Here is a 17,347-nt window from a genome sequence, read left to right as displayed (position 1 = left end):
CAACACAACAGCTTTGCTGCCAAAAAGACATCTCAAGATGCCTCACAAAGAAAGACAGTTAAATGGGAGCAATTAAGGAAAATGAAATTATCAAATAGGTTTCATGAAGATGTTTAAAGGAGGCATGGGGGTCAGTCCCAGAGAGCAGGACCAAAGACTGCTGGAACTCTTGCCACAGATGGTGTGACAGACTGTTCAGAAGGCAGAGATACAGCAGCAAAGAGATAGAGACAGTACTTAGAGGTGGAGGGACATGGGGGTCAGGGGTAGGGGAACACAGGGTCAGATGTGGAGGGACATACAGGGTCAGAGATGGAGGGGCACATAGGTTCAGAGGTGGAGGGACACACAGGGTCAGAGGTGAAACACACAGGGTCAGAGGTGGGGGAACATGCAGGGTCAGATATGGGGAAACACCGGGTCAGAGGTGGAGGGACACAGGGTCAGATGTGGGGGAACACGCAGGTTCAGGTGGAGGGACACATGAGGTCAGAGGTGAAGCACACAGGGTCAGAGGTGGGGGAACACACAAGGTCAGAGGTAAGATGGACACATGGGGTCAGAGGTGAAACATACAGGGTCAGAAGTGGAGGGACACACAGGGTCAGAGGTGGAAGGACACACAGGGTCAGAGGTGAAACACACAAGGTCAAAGGTGGGGGAACACTGGGTTAGAGGTGAAACACACAGGGTCAGAGGTGGACCTGATGGGCGATCTGTAGATAAGATGAAGCTTTATCAAGTCAATAACACACAAAACATTGAATTTAATGTCTATAGCTCTGGCTATGTATTAGATGCAATTTTAATCTTCTTTCTTTCTTAAATTATGAAGCTGTTATTTTTCCAGAAGCTCTAAGATGTTGTGTACAAAAACGACTTAGAGCGCCTTTATGTAGTAAAGTACTTTGAGGCGCTTCATTCAACACAGTTTGACACCAAGCCACGTAGGGAGATGTTAGATACGTGACCAAACTATTGGTCAGAGGTAGGTTTTGAGAAGCAGCTTAAAGGAGGGAGACGAGTGTGGAGAAGAGGACAGCACAACTTTAACAGGAACAGTAACTGTGGGTGCTTAAACACTACTCTAAAAACATGGTGTTGAATTAAAAAAACAATTCAAACTGATGGATATACTTTCAACAACATTATTTAGACAACCCCTCTCCAGACCCCAGGTTATATATATAGTAGGTATATATACCACAGCACAAGGCTTTGACGTGGTTACCAGAGCACAGAAGCATGAGTGAATGAACTATTGTGCAAAGCAGAAATGCAAGACTGTTAAAGCTATTGGTGATCGAACTCTTCAGAAAGCAGTGACTTCATGAGAAGGCTCCACGTTCTGTTGTGATGGGAGAAGAGAGAAGGATGCACTGTCCGCCTGTGGTTCTGGTAACGCCCAAAGCTGCAAACACACACATGTAGAGTTAGGAGGTGCTGTCTAACAGTGTCACGTTCAACCTTCCTCTGCCAGTGGGACTAGGGGCATCTCAGTAACTGAGGTTGGAGGGTGGTTTGAGGCACATCTTCTTACGGTTAGAGAACACTATATTCTGTTTTCCTTTTCACTACCTCAATGTACTTATGTATGGAATGATCCGTCTGGATGGCACACAAACAAAAGCTTTTCACTGGAGACACAAGAGACTGCAGGTGCTGGAATCTGGAGCAACAAACAATCTGCCGGAGGAACTCAGCAGGTCGAGCAGCATCTGTGGGAGGAAAGGAACTGTCGATGCTTTGGGTTGAAACCCTCCATCTGGACTGAAACATCGACAACTCCTTCCCTCCTACAGATGCTTCTAGACCCTTTGCAGCGGATTGTAGCACTTCACTGTGTCTTGGTACAGGTGACAATAATAAACCGGTTACTTCAGATTGTTTGATACAGTGGACATGCAGGCTGGTGCCTGGTGACGAAATCTCCAGTGCTGTGCAGAAACAAGGGCTCAAAACTAACCTTAAAAGCTGGAGATATGCCACAGGTCAGTCAGCATCTGGGGAGAGAGAAGCAGAGTTGATGCTTCAACTGAACTCTCTGAACACTTTCTGCCTGGCCCACTAATTTCAACCTGAGATGTTGACTGCATTTCTCTCCCCATGGATGCTACCTGACTTGCTGAGTGTTTCCAGCACTTCAGGCTTTCACTTCAGTATTCTGCAGTTGGTTTGCTTTTGGCTGACATGTGAAATTGACACAGAGAATATGAAGTGACACAGTGTGGATGGCCATGTTAGTTTTTCCTGGTGCTTTTTGTACAGGATTTTGAGGTGCACATCTTGAGCAAGGACCCAGGTAATCAAGAGTCACTAACCATTCACCATGTGCAGACAGTTGTTCAGTAGGAGAGGAGGTAACAGGAGGAAGTTGTGTGGTGGTGGGGGGAAGAGTACAAAGAGAAAGGAAGAAAGTGACCTAGGCAGCACCATACCACTGACCCCGTGCACAGTGGACCAGGGCTGAGGTCCCAGTACACTGACCCTGTGCACAGTGGACTAGGGCTGAAGTCCAAGTACACTGACCCTGTGCACGGTGGACCAGGGCTGAGGTCCCAGTACACTGACCCTGTGCACTGTGGACCAGGGCTGAGGTCCCAGTACACTGACACTGTGCACGGTGGACCAGGGCTGAGTTCCCAGTACACTAACCCTGTGCACGGTGGACCAGGGCTGAGGTCCACGTACACTGACCCTGTGCACGGTGGACCAGGGCTGAGTTACCAGTACACTGACCCTGTGCACGGTGGACCAGGGCTGAGTTCCCAGTACACTAACCCTGTGCACGGTGGACCAGGGCTGAGGTCCCAGTACACTGACCCTGTGCACGGTGGACCAGGGCTGAGGTCCCAGTACACTGACACTGTGCACGGTGGACCAGGGCTGAGGTCCCAGTACACTGACCCTGTGCACGGTGGACCAGGGCTGAGGTCCCGGTGGACCAGGGCTGAGGTCCCAGTACACTGACCCTGTGCATGGTGGACCAGGGCTGAGGTCCCGGTGGACCAGGGCTGAGGTCCCAGTACACTGACCCTGTGCATGGTGGACCAGGGCTGAGGTCCCAGTACACTGACCCTGTGCACGGTGGACCCGGGCTGAGGTCCCCGTACACTGACCCTGTGGACGGTGGACCCGGGCTGACGTCCCCGTGAACTGACCGGGTGCACGGTGGACCCGGGCTGACGTCCCCGTACACTGACCCTGTGCACGGTGGACCCGGGCTGAGGTCCCCGTACACTGACCCTGTGCACGGTGGACCAGGGCTGAGGTCCCAGAACACTGACAATGTGCACGGTGGACCAGGGCTGAGGTCCCGCTGGACCAGGGCTGAGGTCCCAGTACACTGACCCTGTGCACGGTGGACCCGGGCTGAGGTCCAAGTACACTGACCCTGTGCACGGTGGACCCGGGCTGAGGTCCCAGTACACTGAGCCTGTGCACGGTGGACCCGGGCTGAGGTCCCCGTACACTGACCCTGTGCACGGTGGACCCGGGCTGAGGTCCCCGTACACTGACCCTGAGCACGGTGGACCCGGGCTGAGGTCCCCGTACACTGACCCTGTGCACGGTGGACCCGGGCTGAGGTCCCCATACACTGACCCTGTGCACGGTGGACCCGGGCTGAGGTCCCAGTACACTGACCCTGTGCACGGTGGACCAGGGCTGAGGTCCCAGTACACTGACTCTGTGCACGGTGGACCAGGGCTGAGGTCCCAGTACACTGACCCTGTGCAGGGTGGACCAGGGCTGAGGTCCCAGTACACTGACCCTGTGCACGGTGGACCAGGGCTGAGGTCCGAGTACACTGACCCTGTGCACGGTGGACCAGGGCTGAGGTCCCGGTGGACCAGGGCTGAGGTCCCAGTACACTGACCCTGTGCACGGTGGACCAGGGCTGAGGTCCCAGTACACTAACCCTGTGCACGGTGGACCAGGGCTGAGGTCCAAGTACACTGACCCTGTGCACGGTGGACCAGGGCTGAGGTCCCCTTACACTGACACTGCGCACGGTGGACCAGGGCTGAGGTCCCAGTACACTGACCCTGTGCACGGTGGACCCGGGCTGAGGTCCCCGTACACTGACCCTGTGCACGGTGGACCAGGGCTGAGGTCCCAGTACACTGACCCCTTGCACGGTGGACAAGGGCTGAGGTCCGAGTACACTGACGCTGTGCACGGTGGACCAGGGCTGAGGTCCCCGTACACTGACCCTGTGCACGGTGGATCCGGGCTGAGGTCCCCGTACACTGAGCCTGTGCACGGTGGACCCGGGCAGAGGTCCCCGTACACTGAGCCTGTGCACGGTGGACCCGGGCTGAGGTCCCAGTACACTGAGCCTGTGCACGGTGGACCAGGGCTGAGGTCCCAGTACACTGACCCTGTGCACGGTGGACCAGGGCTGAGGTCCCAGTACGCTGACCCTGTGCACGGTGGACCCGGGCTGAGGTCCCAGTACACAGACCCTGTGCACGGTGGACCCGGGCTGAAGTCCCCGTACACTGACCCTGTGCACGGTGGACCCGGGCTGAGGTCCCCGTACACTGACCCTGTGCACGGTGGACCCGGGCTGAGGTCCCCGTACACTGACCCTGTGCACGGTGGACCAGGGCTGAGGTCCCCGTACACTGACCCTGTGCACGGTGGATCCGGGCTGAGGTCCCCGTACACTGACCCTGTGCACGGTGGACCAGGGCTGAGTTCCCAGTACACTAACCCTGTGCACGGTGGACCAGGGCTGAGGTCCCAGTACACTGACCCTGTGCACGGTGGACCAGGGCTGAGTTACCAGTACACTGACCCTGTGCACGGTGGACCAGGGCTGAGGTCCCAGTACACTGACCCTGTGCACGGTGGACCAGGGCTGAGGTCCCAGTACACTGACACTGTGCACGGTGGACCAGGGCTGAGGTCCCAGTACACTGACCCTGTGCACGGTGGACCAGGTCTGAGGTCCCAGTACACTGACCCCGTGCACGGTGGACCAGGGCTGAGGTCCCAGTACACTGACCCTGTGCACGGTGGACCAGGGCTGAGGTCCCGGTGGACCAGGGCTGAGGTTCCAGTACACTGACCCTGTGCACGGTGGACCCGGGCTGAGGTCCCCGTACACTGACCCTGTGCACGGTGGACCTGGGCTGAGGTCCCCGTACACTGACCCTGTGCACGGTGGACCCGGGCTGAGGTCCCCCGTACACTGACCCTGTGCACGGTGGACCCGGGCTGAGGTCCCCGTACACTGAGCCTGTGCACGGTGGATCCGGGCTGAGGTCCCCGTACACTGACCCTGTGCACGGTGGATCCGGGCTGAGGTCCCCGTACACTGAGCCTGTGCACGGTGGACCCGGGCTGAGGTCCCAGTACACTGACCCTGTGCACGGTGGACCCGGGCTGAGGTCCCCATACACTGACCCTGTGCACGGTGGACCAGGGCTGAGGTCCCAGTACACTGACCCTGTGCACGGTGGACCCGGGCTGAGGTCCCAGTACACTGAGCCTGTGCACGGTGGACCCGGGCTGAGGTCCCCGTACACTGACCCTGTGCACGGTGGACCCGGGCTGAGGTCCCCGTACACTGACCCTGAGCACGGTGGACCCGGGCTGAGGTCCCCGTACACTGACCCTGAGCACGGTGGACCCGGGCTGAGGTCCCCGTACACTGACCCTGTGCACGGTGGACCCGGGCTGAGGTCCCAGTACACTGACCCTGTGCACGGTGGACCAGGGCTGAGGTCCCAGTACACTGACCCTGTGCACGGTGGACCAGGGCTGAGGTCCCAGTACACTGACCCTGTGCACGGTGGACCAGGGCTGAGGTCCCAGTACACTGACCCTGTGCACGGTGGACCAGGGCTGAGGTCCCAGTACACTGACCCTGTGCACGGTGGACCAGGGCTGAGGTCCCAGTACACTGACCCTGTGCACGGTGGACCAGGGCTGAGGTCCCCGTACACTGACACTGTGCACGGTGGACCAGGGCTGAGGTCCCAGTACACTGACCCTGTGCACGGTGGACCCGGGCTGAGGTCCCCGTACACTGACCCTGTGCACGGTGGACCAGGGCTGAGGTCCCAGTACACTGACCCCGTGCACGGTGGACAAGGGCTGAGGTCCGAGTACACTGACCCTGTGCACGGTGGACCAGGGCTGAGGTCCCAGTACACTGACCCTGTGCACGGTGGATCCGGGCTGAGGTCGCCGTACACTGAGCCTGTGCACGGTGGATCCGGGCTGAGGTCCCCGTACACTGAGCCTGTGCACGGTGGACCCGGGCTGAGGTCCCCGTACACTGAGCCTGTGCACGGTGGACCCGGGCTGAGGTCCCAGTACACTGAGCCTGTGCACGGTGGACCAGGGCTGAGGTCCCAGTACACTGACCCTGTGCACAATGGACCAGGGCTGAGGTCCCAGTACACTGACCCTGTGCACGGTGGACCAGGGCTGAGTTCCCAGTACACTGACCCTGTGCACGGTGGACCAGGGCTCAGGTCCCAGTACACTGACCCTGTGCACGGTGGAGCAGGGCTGAGGTCCCAGTACACTGACCCCGTGCACGGTGGACAAGGGCTGAGGTCCGAGTACACTGACCCTGTGCACGGTGGACCAGGGCTGAGGTCCCGGTGGACCCGGGCTGAGGTCCCCGTACACTGACCCTGTGCACGGTGGACCCGGGCTGAGGTCCCCGTACACTGACCCTGTGCACGGTGGCCCGGGCTGAGGTCCCCGTACACTGACCCTGTGCACGGTGGACCCGGGCTGAGGTCCCAGAACACTGACACTGTGCACGGTGGACCAGGGCTGAGGTCCCGCTGGACCAGGGCTGAGGTCCCCGTACACTGACCCTGTGCACGGTGGACCAGGGCTGAGGTCCCCGTACACTGAGCCTGTGCATGGTGGACCAGGGCTGAGGTCCCCGTACACTGACTCTGTGCACGGTGGACCCGGGCTGAGGTCCAAGTACACTGACCCTGTGCATGGTGGACCCGTGGTGAGGTCCCCGTACACTGACCCTGTGCACGGTGGACCCGGGCTGAGGTCCCAGTACACTGACCCTGTGCACGGTGGACCCGGGCTGAGGTCCCCGTACACTGACCCTTTGCACGGTGGACCCGGGCTGAGGTCCCCGTACACTGACCCTGTGCACGGTGGAACAGGGCTGAGGTCCCCGTACACTGACCCTGTGCACGGTGGACCAGGGCTGAGGTCCCAGTACACTGACCCTGTGCACGGTTGGCCAGGGCTGAGGTCCCAGTACACTGACCCTGTGCACGGTGCACCAGGGCTGAGGTCCCAGTACACTGACCCTGTGCACGGTGGACCCGGGCTGAGGTCCCCGTACACTGACCCTGTGCACGGTGGACCCGGGCTGTGGTCCCAGTACACTGAGCCTGTGCACGGTGGACCAGGGCTGAGGTCCCAGTACACTGACCCTGTGCACGGTGGACCAGGGCTGAGGTCCCACTAAACTGACCCTGTGCACGGTGGACCAGGCCTGAGGTCCCAGTACGCTGACCCTGTGCACGGTGGACCCAGGCTGAGGTCGCCGTACACTGACCCTGTGCACGGTGGACCCGGGCTGAGGTCCCAGTACACTGACCCTGTGCACGGTGGACCCAGGCTGAGGTCCCCGTACACTGACCCTGTGCACGGTGGACCCAGGCTGAGGTCCCCGTACACTGACCCTGTGCACGGTGGACCCGGGCTGAGGTTCCCGTACACTGAGCCTGTGCACGGTGGACCCGGGCTGAGGTCCCAGTACACTGACCCTGTGCACGGTGGACCAGGGCTGAGGTCCCAGTACACTGACCCTGTGCACGGTGGACCCGGGCTGAGGTCCCAGTACACTGACCCTGTGCACGGTGGACCAGGGCTGAGGTCCCAGTACACTGACCCTGTGCACGGTGGACCAGGGCTGAGGTCCCAGTACACTGACCCTGTGCACGGTGGATCCGGGCTGAGGTCCCCGTACACTGAGCCTGTGCACGGTTGACCCGGGCTGAGGTCTCCGTACACTGAGCCTGTGCACTGTGGACCAGGGCTGAGGTCCCCGTACACTGACCCTGTGCTCCTTTGTCATTTTTGCTGTTCTACAATCAGGTCCCTGTAATTTTTGTGGTATTTCTATTTTTACTGTTTTTTTATGTCGCCATGTCCTCTGATCTTGTTCCTGGTCCTTTCTGCTTCCGCTTGGTTCCCCTGCCCTGTTACATTAGGTTAACCCCTCCCCAATACTTCTAGTTAGCCCCTCGAGTCAGAAGAGTCACAGAGTTATCTAGCACAGAAGCAGGCCCTTCAGCCCAACCCGTCCATGTCGACCAAGATGTCTACCTGAGCTCGTCCTATTTGCCTGAGTTTGGCCCATATCCCTTGTTACAGATTAGGTTACTGTGGGTGAATGCCCCTTTAAGGCACAGCACATTTGTGTGTGTGTGTGTGTGTGTGTGTGTGTGTGTGTTTGTGTGTGTGTGTGTTTGTTTGGGGCGTGATTCTGACAACAACAGGAGATAAGGACATGATGACGTTTTTGGAGCAGTTGGAGTCAGAGAGAAGGAGAGAGAGAGAGAAAGACACTGCCTGCTGGTTTCTGTATCGATGGATGATAGTCTGTCACTACAATCCACGTATGGATTTTTGGAATAATCCAGTTGAGTTCACTTTGTCATTAACCTGTAGAGGGAAACAGGTATTTGTGTGGACGGCCATGTCTCGAATGCCTTTCAGGGTGGCAGATACTTTGGAACAAAGGAATGGAGATCATCAGTGATTGAGGTGTCGTATGGGTTCCATCGTGGAACACTTGGATTTTGTAATTACTCTCTATTTTCTCTCTACTTATTCACTTCAGTCAAGGGTGGTTTTACAGAAGCCTTTGCTCACATTTCACCTTACGGCTTGCTGAACTGAACTTTGAGAACTATTCCTAGACTTGGAGTTTGGGAATTTGCCACACACACATTTCGAGTTTAGTTTTTGGGGTTAATGTTTAAGATCTAACATTTTTACTTTTATTTTTTTTTATTATCATAAGTAGTTATTAATAAAATAGTTTTTAACACTTATTCATGACTCGGTGTGTTTCTTTTGTTGCTGGAACGTAACACCGTCTAAGCCTTTCCTATCCACGTACCTGTCTAAATGAGGAGGAGGAGAACATTGCATCAGCTGTGTCCTGTTAAAATCTATCCCTGGAATACAGACCCTCCTTCCCCCAGCAGCGGACACAGCTTCCCAAGAACCTGAAATACTCCATGCTGCAGCTAAAAGCTGAACTCCTGATCTCCCAATCTACCTCGTCTTGGCCCTTGCACCTTATTGTCTACCTGCACTGCACTTTCTCTGTAACTGTAACACTATATTCTATGTATTGTTTTCCTCTTTACTATCTCAAAGTACTTATGTATTGCACAATCTGTTTGGATGGCATGCAAAACCAAAGCTTTTCACTGCATCTTGGTACGTGTGACAATAATAAACCAGTTGCAATTCCACCTCACCAGCCATGCACCTGCCTGCCGTCTCCTCCTACCTCTGATACTCATTGGCATGTGGGCATTGAGAATATTTCTGAGATCACTACCTTTTCCCTGGCTCCTCATATTCCACCTGAGAGTTCTAAATATCTTTCTATCTGACAATAATAATGAAAAAAAACATGCTCCCAAAGCTTGGCCACAAAGCTTTGGTGAAAATTCACTTTGACTCTTCTCACAGGATCTGTAACCAGAACCCCTCAATCCATCAGATGCACTGATCGTTACAGGTTCCTCCAAGGATCAGCTCCTCACCTCCACTGAGAAGTGTCCTAGGATCTCAAGTGTCTCTACATGGCTACAGTCTCCCACCCCAGACATGATTCTGACAGACCCTGTGGTTATTGGAAAGATGAAGCCAAAGCAGTGCAAACTGAATGCTTTGGCCTCATCTTTCCAATAACCACAGGGTGGTCAAGGGTTATGAGGAATAGGTAGGAAAATGGAACTGAGGCCAGGATTAGATCAGCTGCACCCTGATTGAAGGTGAAGCAGGTTCCACAGGTTGATTGGCCTACTCCAGCTCCAGGTCTTATGTTCCATAACATAGAACAGTTCAGCATCGGAACAAGCCCTTCGGCCCACGGTGTTGTACCGACCTAATTATCCTAGTAATTAAATGCCTAACTGAGCTAATCTCTTCTGCTTACACAATGATCATATCCCTCCATTCTCTGCACATTCATGTGCCTATCTCAGAGCTTCTTAAATGCCTTTATTGTATCTGCCTCCACCACCATCCCTGTCAGCGCATTTCAGGCACCCACCACTCTGTGTTAAAAGTTTTAAAAGGGGCGTGCATCGCCTGTGTTGAAAGGGATGTGCATCACCTTTGAACTTATCCCCTCTCACCTTAAATGCATGTCCGCTAGTATTAGACATTTCAACCCTGGGAAAAAAAATACCAGCTGTCTATCCATGCCTCTCATAATCTTATAAACTTCTATCAGCCTCCGCTGCTCCAGAGAAAACAACCCAAGTTTGTCCAACCTCTCCTTATGGCACAAGCCCTCTAATCCAGGCAATTCTAATTATCTTTTTACTTTTGCACTCTTAATTATAAAAGCCATTTTACTCAGACATACAAAATCACACAGAACACATGAGTCAAATCAAAAACTGCAGGAAACACTCAACAGGCCAGGCAGCATCTGTGGAGAGAGAAACAGTTAATGTTTCAGCCCCAAGACATTAACTGTTTCTCCTCCTGCAGCAGCCAACAACCTGCTGGAGGAACTCGGTGATTCGAGCAGCATCTGTAGGGGAAAGGAATTGTCAACGTTTTGGGTTGAAACCCTACAGGAAACATGCAGAGTTTCAACCTGAAACGTTAACAATTCCTTTCCCCCCACAGATGCTGCTCGACCCGCTGAGTCCTTCCAGCTGATTGTGCCTTACTCCAGATTCCAGCATCTGCAGCCTCTTGTTTCTCGACTGTTTCTCCTCTCTAGATGCTGCCCGACCTGCTGAGTGTTCCCAGCTTTTTTTTTGCTTTTGTTTCAGTTTTCCAGCATCTGCATTTTTTGGATTTCTTTTACTGTACAAGGTGAAGTTGGTCCATCCAAAACATTGTTTTCAAAGCTCACCTCTGTGTGCTGTGGATGCTGCTCCCACTGCATAGGTTTTGATGCTAGCTGGTCAGACTTGGTCTTGTAGGAAACTCCAGTGGCCTATGTGAATAAAACCAGAATCGTGGCTTCAGTTGTACTGTATGCAGCGGCTGAGGTCAGTATGTAACAGAAGGTGTTGAATGATAGAGCTTGTGTAATGTGATCCATCTTATTACTTGTTACCCATGCTATAACAATAAATGTGAATTGGACAGAAGTATGTACAGTGAGCTGAAACACACAATCCTCAGATCCACAGTCCCGCCAGGGTGTCACATTACAAGGATGGCTCGGTAGATAAGCCGCTGACTCCATCTTAAAGCCCGTCCAGGGTTACAGGAGTCCCTCTGAATGCACACCATTACTCACCTGGAAGACCAGACTGCTGGCACTCTCTACATCTACATCACAGAAGAGAGAAACATAGGAGTGAGCTCAGTGACGGATCCGTCCATATCTGACATGGCACCTTTGGAACGTTGCCTTTGTTAGAAATGAGAAAACTGCAAAAAAACAACTCAGTTACCCTGAAAGTAAAGGAATCGAGTGGAAGGAAAGCAGAGACCATGGCCTTGCCTTCAGACAGATTATGCTTGGTTCTGCTTCCTTAAAACAGCGGTATTCCAGCTTTCTGTGCTGGTAACCTACTTCCCTGCTGTATGTGAATGCTGGAATCCTGACTATCAGATCCCAAGTTGGAATGTTACACTTGGCTCAGCTCTCCATGAATATACTGCCTTGTGATTACTCCCAAGTAATGGACAAACAAAAATCTCTCTGATGAAAACAGCAAAAGGTAGCTGGAGAAATCACCAGTGTGTTGGGGAGATTGGGATGGCATCCCCACCGGCGGATGTCCACAGTCTCCATGACAACAACACCACCACCCTCATCCTAACCTGAACGTTGGTCCATGTACCTTCATCAGCAACAAATCCTGGAACCCCTGATTCCGCCACTGTGGAATCTACACTACACAGGGATCACAGCGATTTGGGGAGAGGTCGACAGCCACCTCCTCAAGGTAGTTAGGGATGGGTGACAAGTCCTGCAGACCTTTCTTTGCACTCTTCACCGTACCTCTGTTAAAAAAAGGCCATGTTCCTTCTGACATCCCCAGCCTCCCACTAACACTCACCCTACCCTGACACAGGAAACTTCTCACTGGGGAAATCTAAGCCTGAGAAGTCAAACACCACCTCAATTATCTAATGGTTCTCATCTGCACGAGCAGCCTTCTCTCTTGCCAAAACGTTCCAGTAATGAGAGGGGCAATGTAGCTCAAAGCTAATTATTTATAACCTTGGATATAATATGACTCTGGATTACTCTGTGTACATTTCAGACTTTATCTGTAAGTTGTTAAAACAGTGGAGATGAGCGTTTAACATTCTGGTACACACTTCCTAAGGTGCAGCTTAATTGACTATGAACGTCTCTCATGGTGTTCTGATTCCATCGTTTGCCTCAGCACCAGTCTGAAAATGGGGCGTTACTAATGGGAGAGGGTCATCGACAGTGGGAGTCAATGACAAATGCTGCAACACCTGGTCTCCAGCAGGGTGCCTCAGAACCTTGCAGCACGATCTTTCCCAGATCGTCTGTGTCCCTTTTGAAGTCTGATGGTGATTTAGATTTGCTTTTGCATTGTATAAGGTTGCTAAATGCAATCTAAGCACTATAATCACAGCCATCTTCCAGAACTGAAGCAAATCCGACTGTGGTGACCACAGAATGTTCTCCCTGCTGTTCCCCATGGAGCAAGTTATTATCCTTCTGAACCACCTCCTACCAGTGCTGGAAGAGCTGCTCCCAGAGTTGCAATCCTAATTCTCCCCATCAGAGTGTGTATTGAAAGTGATCTTCACCCCGTAACAAATCCAAGGAAAATATAGAGACTGCCCACAGCCTGTCTTGATCTCACAAGGGGTTGCACCCTGTCAAATTAAAAACGATTATGGGGAATCCTCTTTAATCCGACATGATTATTCTCAACACTGGTGCCCCACAAGGCTGTGTCCTCAGCCCTCTACTCTACTCCCTGTACACTCATGACTGTGTGGCCAGATTCTGCTCTAACTCCATCTACAAGTTTGCAGATGATACCACCGTTGCAGGTTGTATGTCAAACAGTGATGAATCGGAGTACAGGAAGGAGAAAGAGAGCTTAGTGGAATGGTGTCATGACAACAACCTTTCCCTCAATGTCAACAAAACAAAAGAGCTGGTCATTGACTTTAGGAAAGGGGCCGGTGTACATGCACCTGTCTACATCAATGGTGCCGAGATCGAGAGGGTTGAGAGCTTCAAGTTCCTGGGAGTGAACATCACCAACAGCCTGTCCTGGTCAAATCACGTTGATACCACGGCCAAGAAAGCTCACCAGCGCCTCTACTTCCTCAGGAGGCTAAAGAAATTTGGTTTCTCCCCTTTGACTCTCACTAACTTTTACCAATGCACCATAGAAAGCATCCTATCTGGATGTATCATGGCTTGGTACGGCAACTGCTCTGCCCAGGACCACAGGAAGCTGCAGAGAGTTGTGGACACAGCCCAGAGCATCACGGACACCAGCCTCCCCTCTTTGGACTCTGGCTTTACCTCTCGTTGTCTTCGTGTAGCAGACCCCACCCACCCGGGACATTCTCTCTTCTTTCCTCTTCCATCGGGTAGAAGATACAGGAGCTGAGGACACGTACCACCAGACTTAAGGACAGCTTCTACCCCACTGTGATAAGACTATTGAACAGTTCCCTTATTCAATGAGATGGACTATGACCTCATGATCTATCTTGTTGTGACCTTGCACTGCACTTTTTCTGTCGCTGTGACACTTTACTCTGTACTGTTATTGTTTTTACATGTACTACCTCAATGCACTCTGTACTAACCCAATGTAACTGCACTGTGTAATGAATTGACCTGTACGATCAGTTTGTAAGACAAGCTTTTCACTGTACCTCTGTACAAGTGACAATAATAAACCAATACCAATACCAAATCTGTCTGTCCTTATAAACTCGCCACTGTTCTCCATCTGCTGCATGAAGGCAAGATCCTCACCACAGGGTCAGCACGGAGCCAATCCCTGGAGTGTCACTGCTGTCATCTCAATCCTCATCACCTCCAGTCAGCGTCTGGTTAACCAATGTCACCTTCACTCCAGAACTAAGGTCACCCCAAGTTATCACTATACATAGAAAATGTGTGTGTGTGTGTTTGTGAGAGTGTGTGGGTGTGTGTGTGTATGTGAGTTTGTGTGTGTGTGAGAGAGAGTGTGTGGGGGTGTGTGTGTGTGTGTGTGAGAGTGTGTGTGTGTGTGTGTGTGTGTGTGTGTATATGTATTCAGAGGTTGAGCTGCACAAGCCATTGTTCACCCCTTCACTGAAGTGTACAAGGGGCTTCGCACCAAACATCAGCTCTGTCAACCCGTCCACCTGTCCGCACTGTACAACAATGCCCCGCCAACAAACGAGGTCCATGGCGAGACTGCTTCCCATCTCTCGGGGGACACCTCCTGGCAAAGGCAGATGTCAATTGCCAACCCCTTCAGGAAACCACTAAACCATTTGAGGAAAAGAGTTTTCGAAGTTCACGAGCTCAAATCCAGCAGAAAGTTCATCGTCTCCCCTGCCCTCCTGTATATATCTGGAACACGGAACACCTACAGTGGAAGACTCACAGTACTGCAGAGACACTACCAACGAAGTCTCTGCAAAATCCCTCAGCAAGAGGTCCACCAATGCCAGCATCCTTTCTTCAGCCAACATCCCCAGATCGAAGATCTGATCACACTCAAACAGGTCCCACCAACCACATTGGCCCCATGCTTGACATTGGACTCCAGAAGAGAGATTTCCAGGAAGGTAGAGAAAACTCTTCGAGGACATTCTGAAAGTCTTGTTGAAAAGTCTACGATCCTCAGCAACTCATGGGAATGCCTGGCCCTTGAGCACCCACAATGGTGAAGAAGCATCCAGGAAGGCAATGCCCACCTCCGATGGAGCTCGTGGTGGCCAATCACAAAGGCCAACTATCCTGCCACTCGCCCTATCAGGCACCTGGCGCCCTCCTGTTGCAGAGTCTGTGGGGCTCATACTGGTTCTCATCGGAACTGAAGAAGGCAATATCCATCATCAAATATCCCCACCATCCGGGCCATGCCATCTTCTCGTAGCTACAATCGGGTATGAGGTACAGAAGCCTGAAGTCCCACACCACTAGGTTCAAAAACAGCTACTTCTCTTCAACCATTCGGTTCTTGAACCAACCAGCACAACCATAATCACTATAGTAGAGCAACACTATGACCACTTTGCACTAAAATGGACTCTTTTTGTTCTATTTATGTTCTTTCTGGTAAAAATTGTGTATCACATATGTTTAATTTATGTTTTTCTTGTGAATGCTGCTTGTATGACACTATGTGCCTGTGATGGTGCTGCAAGTAAGCTTTCCATTGCATCTGTGCATACATGTACTTGTGCACATGACAATAAACTGGACTTTGACTTTGAGACAAGTCAGCCTCGAACCGAGGAACTGTTTAAGAAGAAGAAAAAGCACACATGACAAAGATGTTCCAGCAACAATCAAAAATAACTTCATTAGATTAAAAATAGAAAACAGGATAAAATAAATGGCCTACAATATCAGAAATGAGGTTGAGAGTTCTGGTCAAAGAAGAGAAAGAAAAAAAAGGTGCATTTATTTAAAAAAAAGGTTTGGTGCAGTTACCTCTTGGCTACATTTTAGATTTTCAAGCTTTCTCTTTAACTCCTGTGGGGATGGTGCAGCAGTAGTGGTGTGCAGTCGTCTGAGGGAACCATTTGGATGACAATGGCCAACATCCAATGGCTCATCCTGTTCAAAGGCTGGGTTAAAACGTGCCTTGCCCTCGAGGCCACGGACTTGTCTAAGTTACAGAGCAGATTGGGAATTCCGCAAACATTATAAGAACAAAGACTCAGGAAAAAATCTGTTTCAAAGCACAAGAGAAAAAAAGCCTTTGAAGGAAAATATTGGAAGAGGTCATTAAAAAAAAGCAGGCTTACAGAAAACGTTCGCTCTTGTTTTTCACCAGTTGGTGGTACACCTTTGGCAAGGTGAGGGTCAGAATTGAAGCAAGAAGCAGCAAACCAAAAATGGACAAAACGGTAACCATGGTAACCAGCGGCTCGGTCTCGAGCTCAGTGCAGCGCTTGCCTCGGTATAACCAGTCAGACCCTATGTGGCATCTGGAATTTAAAGCACATAAGTTATCTGTATAAGTCCTGTTAACACAAGATCTGCCCTTGGAAGGAAAGAATCCTGTCCCAGGTACAAGGGTGCCCTAGGGTCAGGTGCACGTAGCATTCCTTTATTGGTATCGGGGAGCTGCGTTATTGGTCCAGTGTTAGAACCACATCCATCACACAATCAGAAAGCAGGTTAGCATTCTGTGTGAATTCGACACTGTCGACACTGGGACTCATTTCACACATCAGCTTCCTCCAACGTTACCCATAACATGATCACCTTTTGATTTTGCCCTTTCGGTTTCTCCCAGCACTAATTCTTGTTTAAGCCAGGATCCTGAGGTTGTAATGTTCAGTTAGTTGGGTGATGAGGGTCTCTTCGGCCTCGAGTTGCAAGCTTACTCAGGTCTTACTCAGAGGCCCACGAGAGACTGAGGGCCACGGAGCGGAGAAGCAGCAAGTCTGAAGGAGAGGAGGACCAGGAATACAGAGAAAATGAAAGAAGGTGGGAGGAGTGGAGTCCCATGAAGTGTTGGGTTAGAGAAGGAGGCTTAGGCAGTGCAAGATAAAAAGCACGCAGGGCTGAAATAGTGAGAATCCAACAAGTGAGCTGCCCTTCCCTGTATCCTGAGAGCGGGAACGCTGCCAGAAGAGCCCCCTTTGCCCGAAATGGGGATGCCTTGGTTAGAGAGGAAGAGTCAAGTGTCATGATGGAGGAAGTTGTGTTGGATGCAATAAAAAGAAACCAAACTTCTCGGAGGTGGCTCCGGTAATGGAAGAGAGGTGGGAGCTGGAGTTTAGCTCAGGCTGCAGTCGCCGAGGGCAGCTGGCGGGATGTGAAATTTAAAGAAGTGAAAGAATGAAGATTTTCACTGCCCCGTGTCACCATCAAACCAGAAATCCCGAGGGTATGACCACGGGGCAGGTGGTCTGAGAATGAGCTGAAACATCACGAATGAATATAGATAAG

At 52.2% G+C, this 17,347-nt stretch overlaps 1 protein-coding gene across 1 annotated transcript in view; it reads right to left on the bottom strand.

The window, feature by feature from the left end:
* Positions 1–17,347, bottom strand: part of LOC127567967 (interphotoreceptor matrix proteoglycan 1) — a 228,691-nt gene continuing 211,344 nt past the window's right edge. Inside the window, exons 17-20 of the mRNA XM_052011209.1 lie at positions 16,195–16,377; positions 15,878–16,055; positions 11,117–11,200; positions 1–1,411 (exon numbers count right to left, since the gene is read on the bottom strand). Coding sequence (XP_051867169.1) covers positions 1,313–1,411; positions 11,117–11,200; positions 15,878–16,055; positions 16,195–16,377 — 544 coding nt within the window. The 3' untranslated portion in view covers positions 1–1,312. The remainder of the gene's footprint in view (positions 1,412–11,116; positions 11,201–15,877; positions 16,056–16,194; positions 16,378–17,347) is intronic.

The sequence above is a fragment of the Pristis pectinata genome, chromosome 3 (genome assembly GCF_009764475.1).
Source record: "Pristis pectinata isolate sPriPec2 chromosome 3, sPriPec2.1.pri, whole genome shotgun sequence".
Classification (NCBI taxonomy): domain Eukaryota; kingdom Metazoa; phylum Chordata; class Chondrichthyes; order Rhinopristiformes; family Pristidae; genus Pristis; species Pristis pectinata.
Note: the sequence above shows the minus strand (reverse complement) of the source record. Positions and strands in the feature narration are given on the sequence as shown.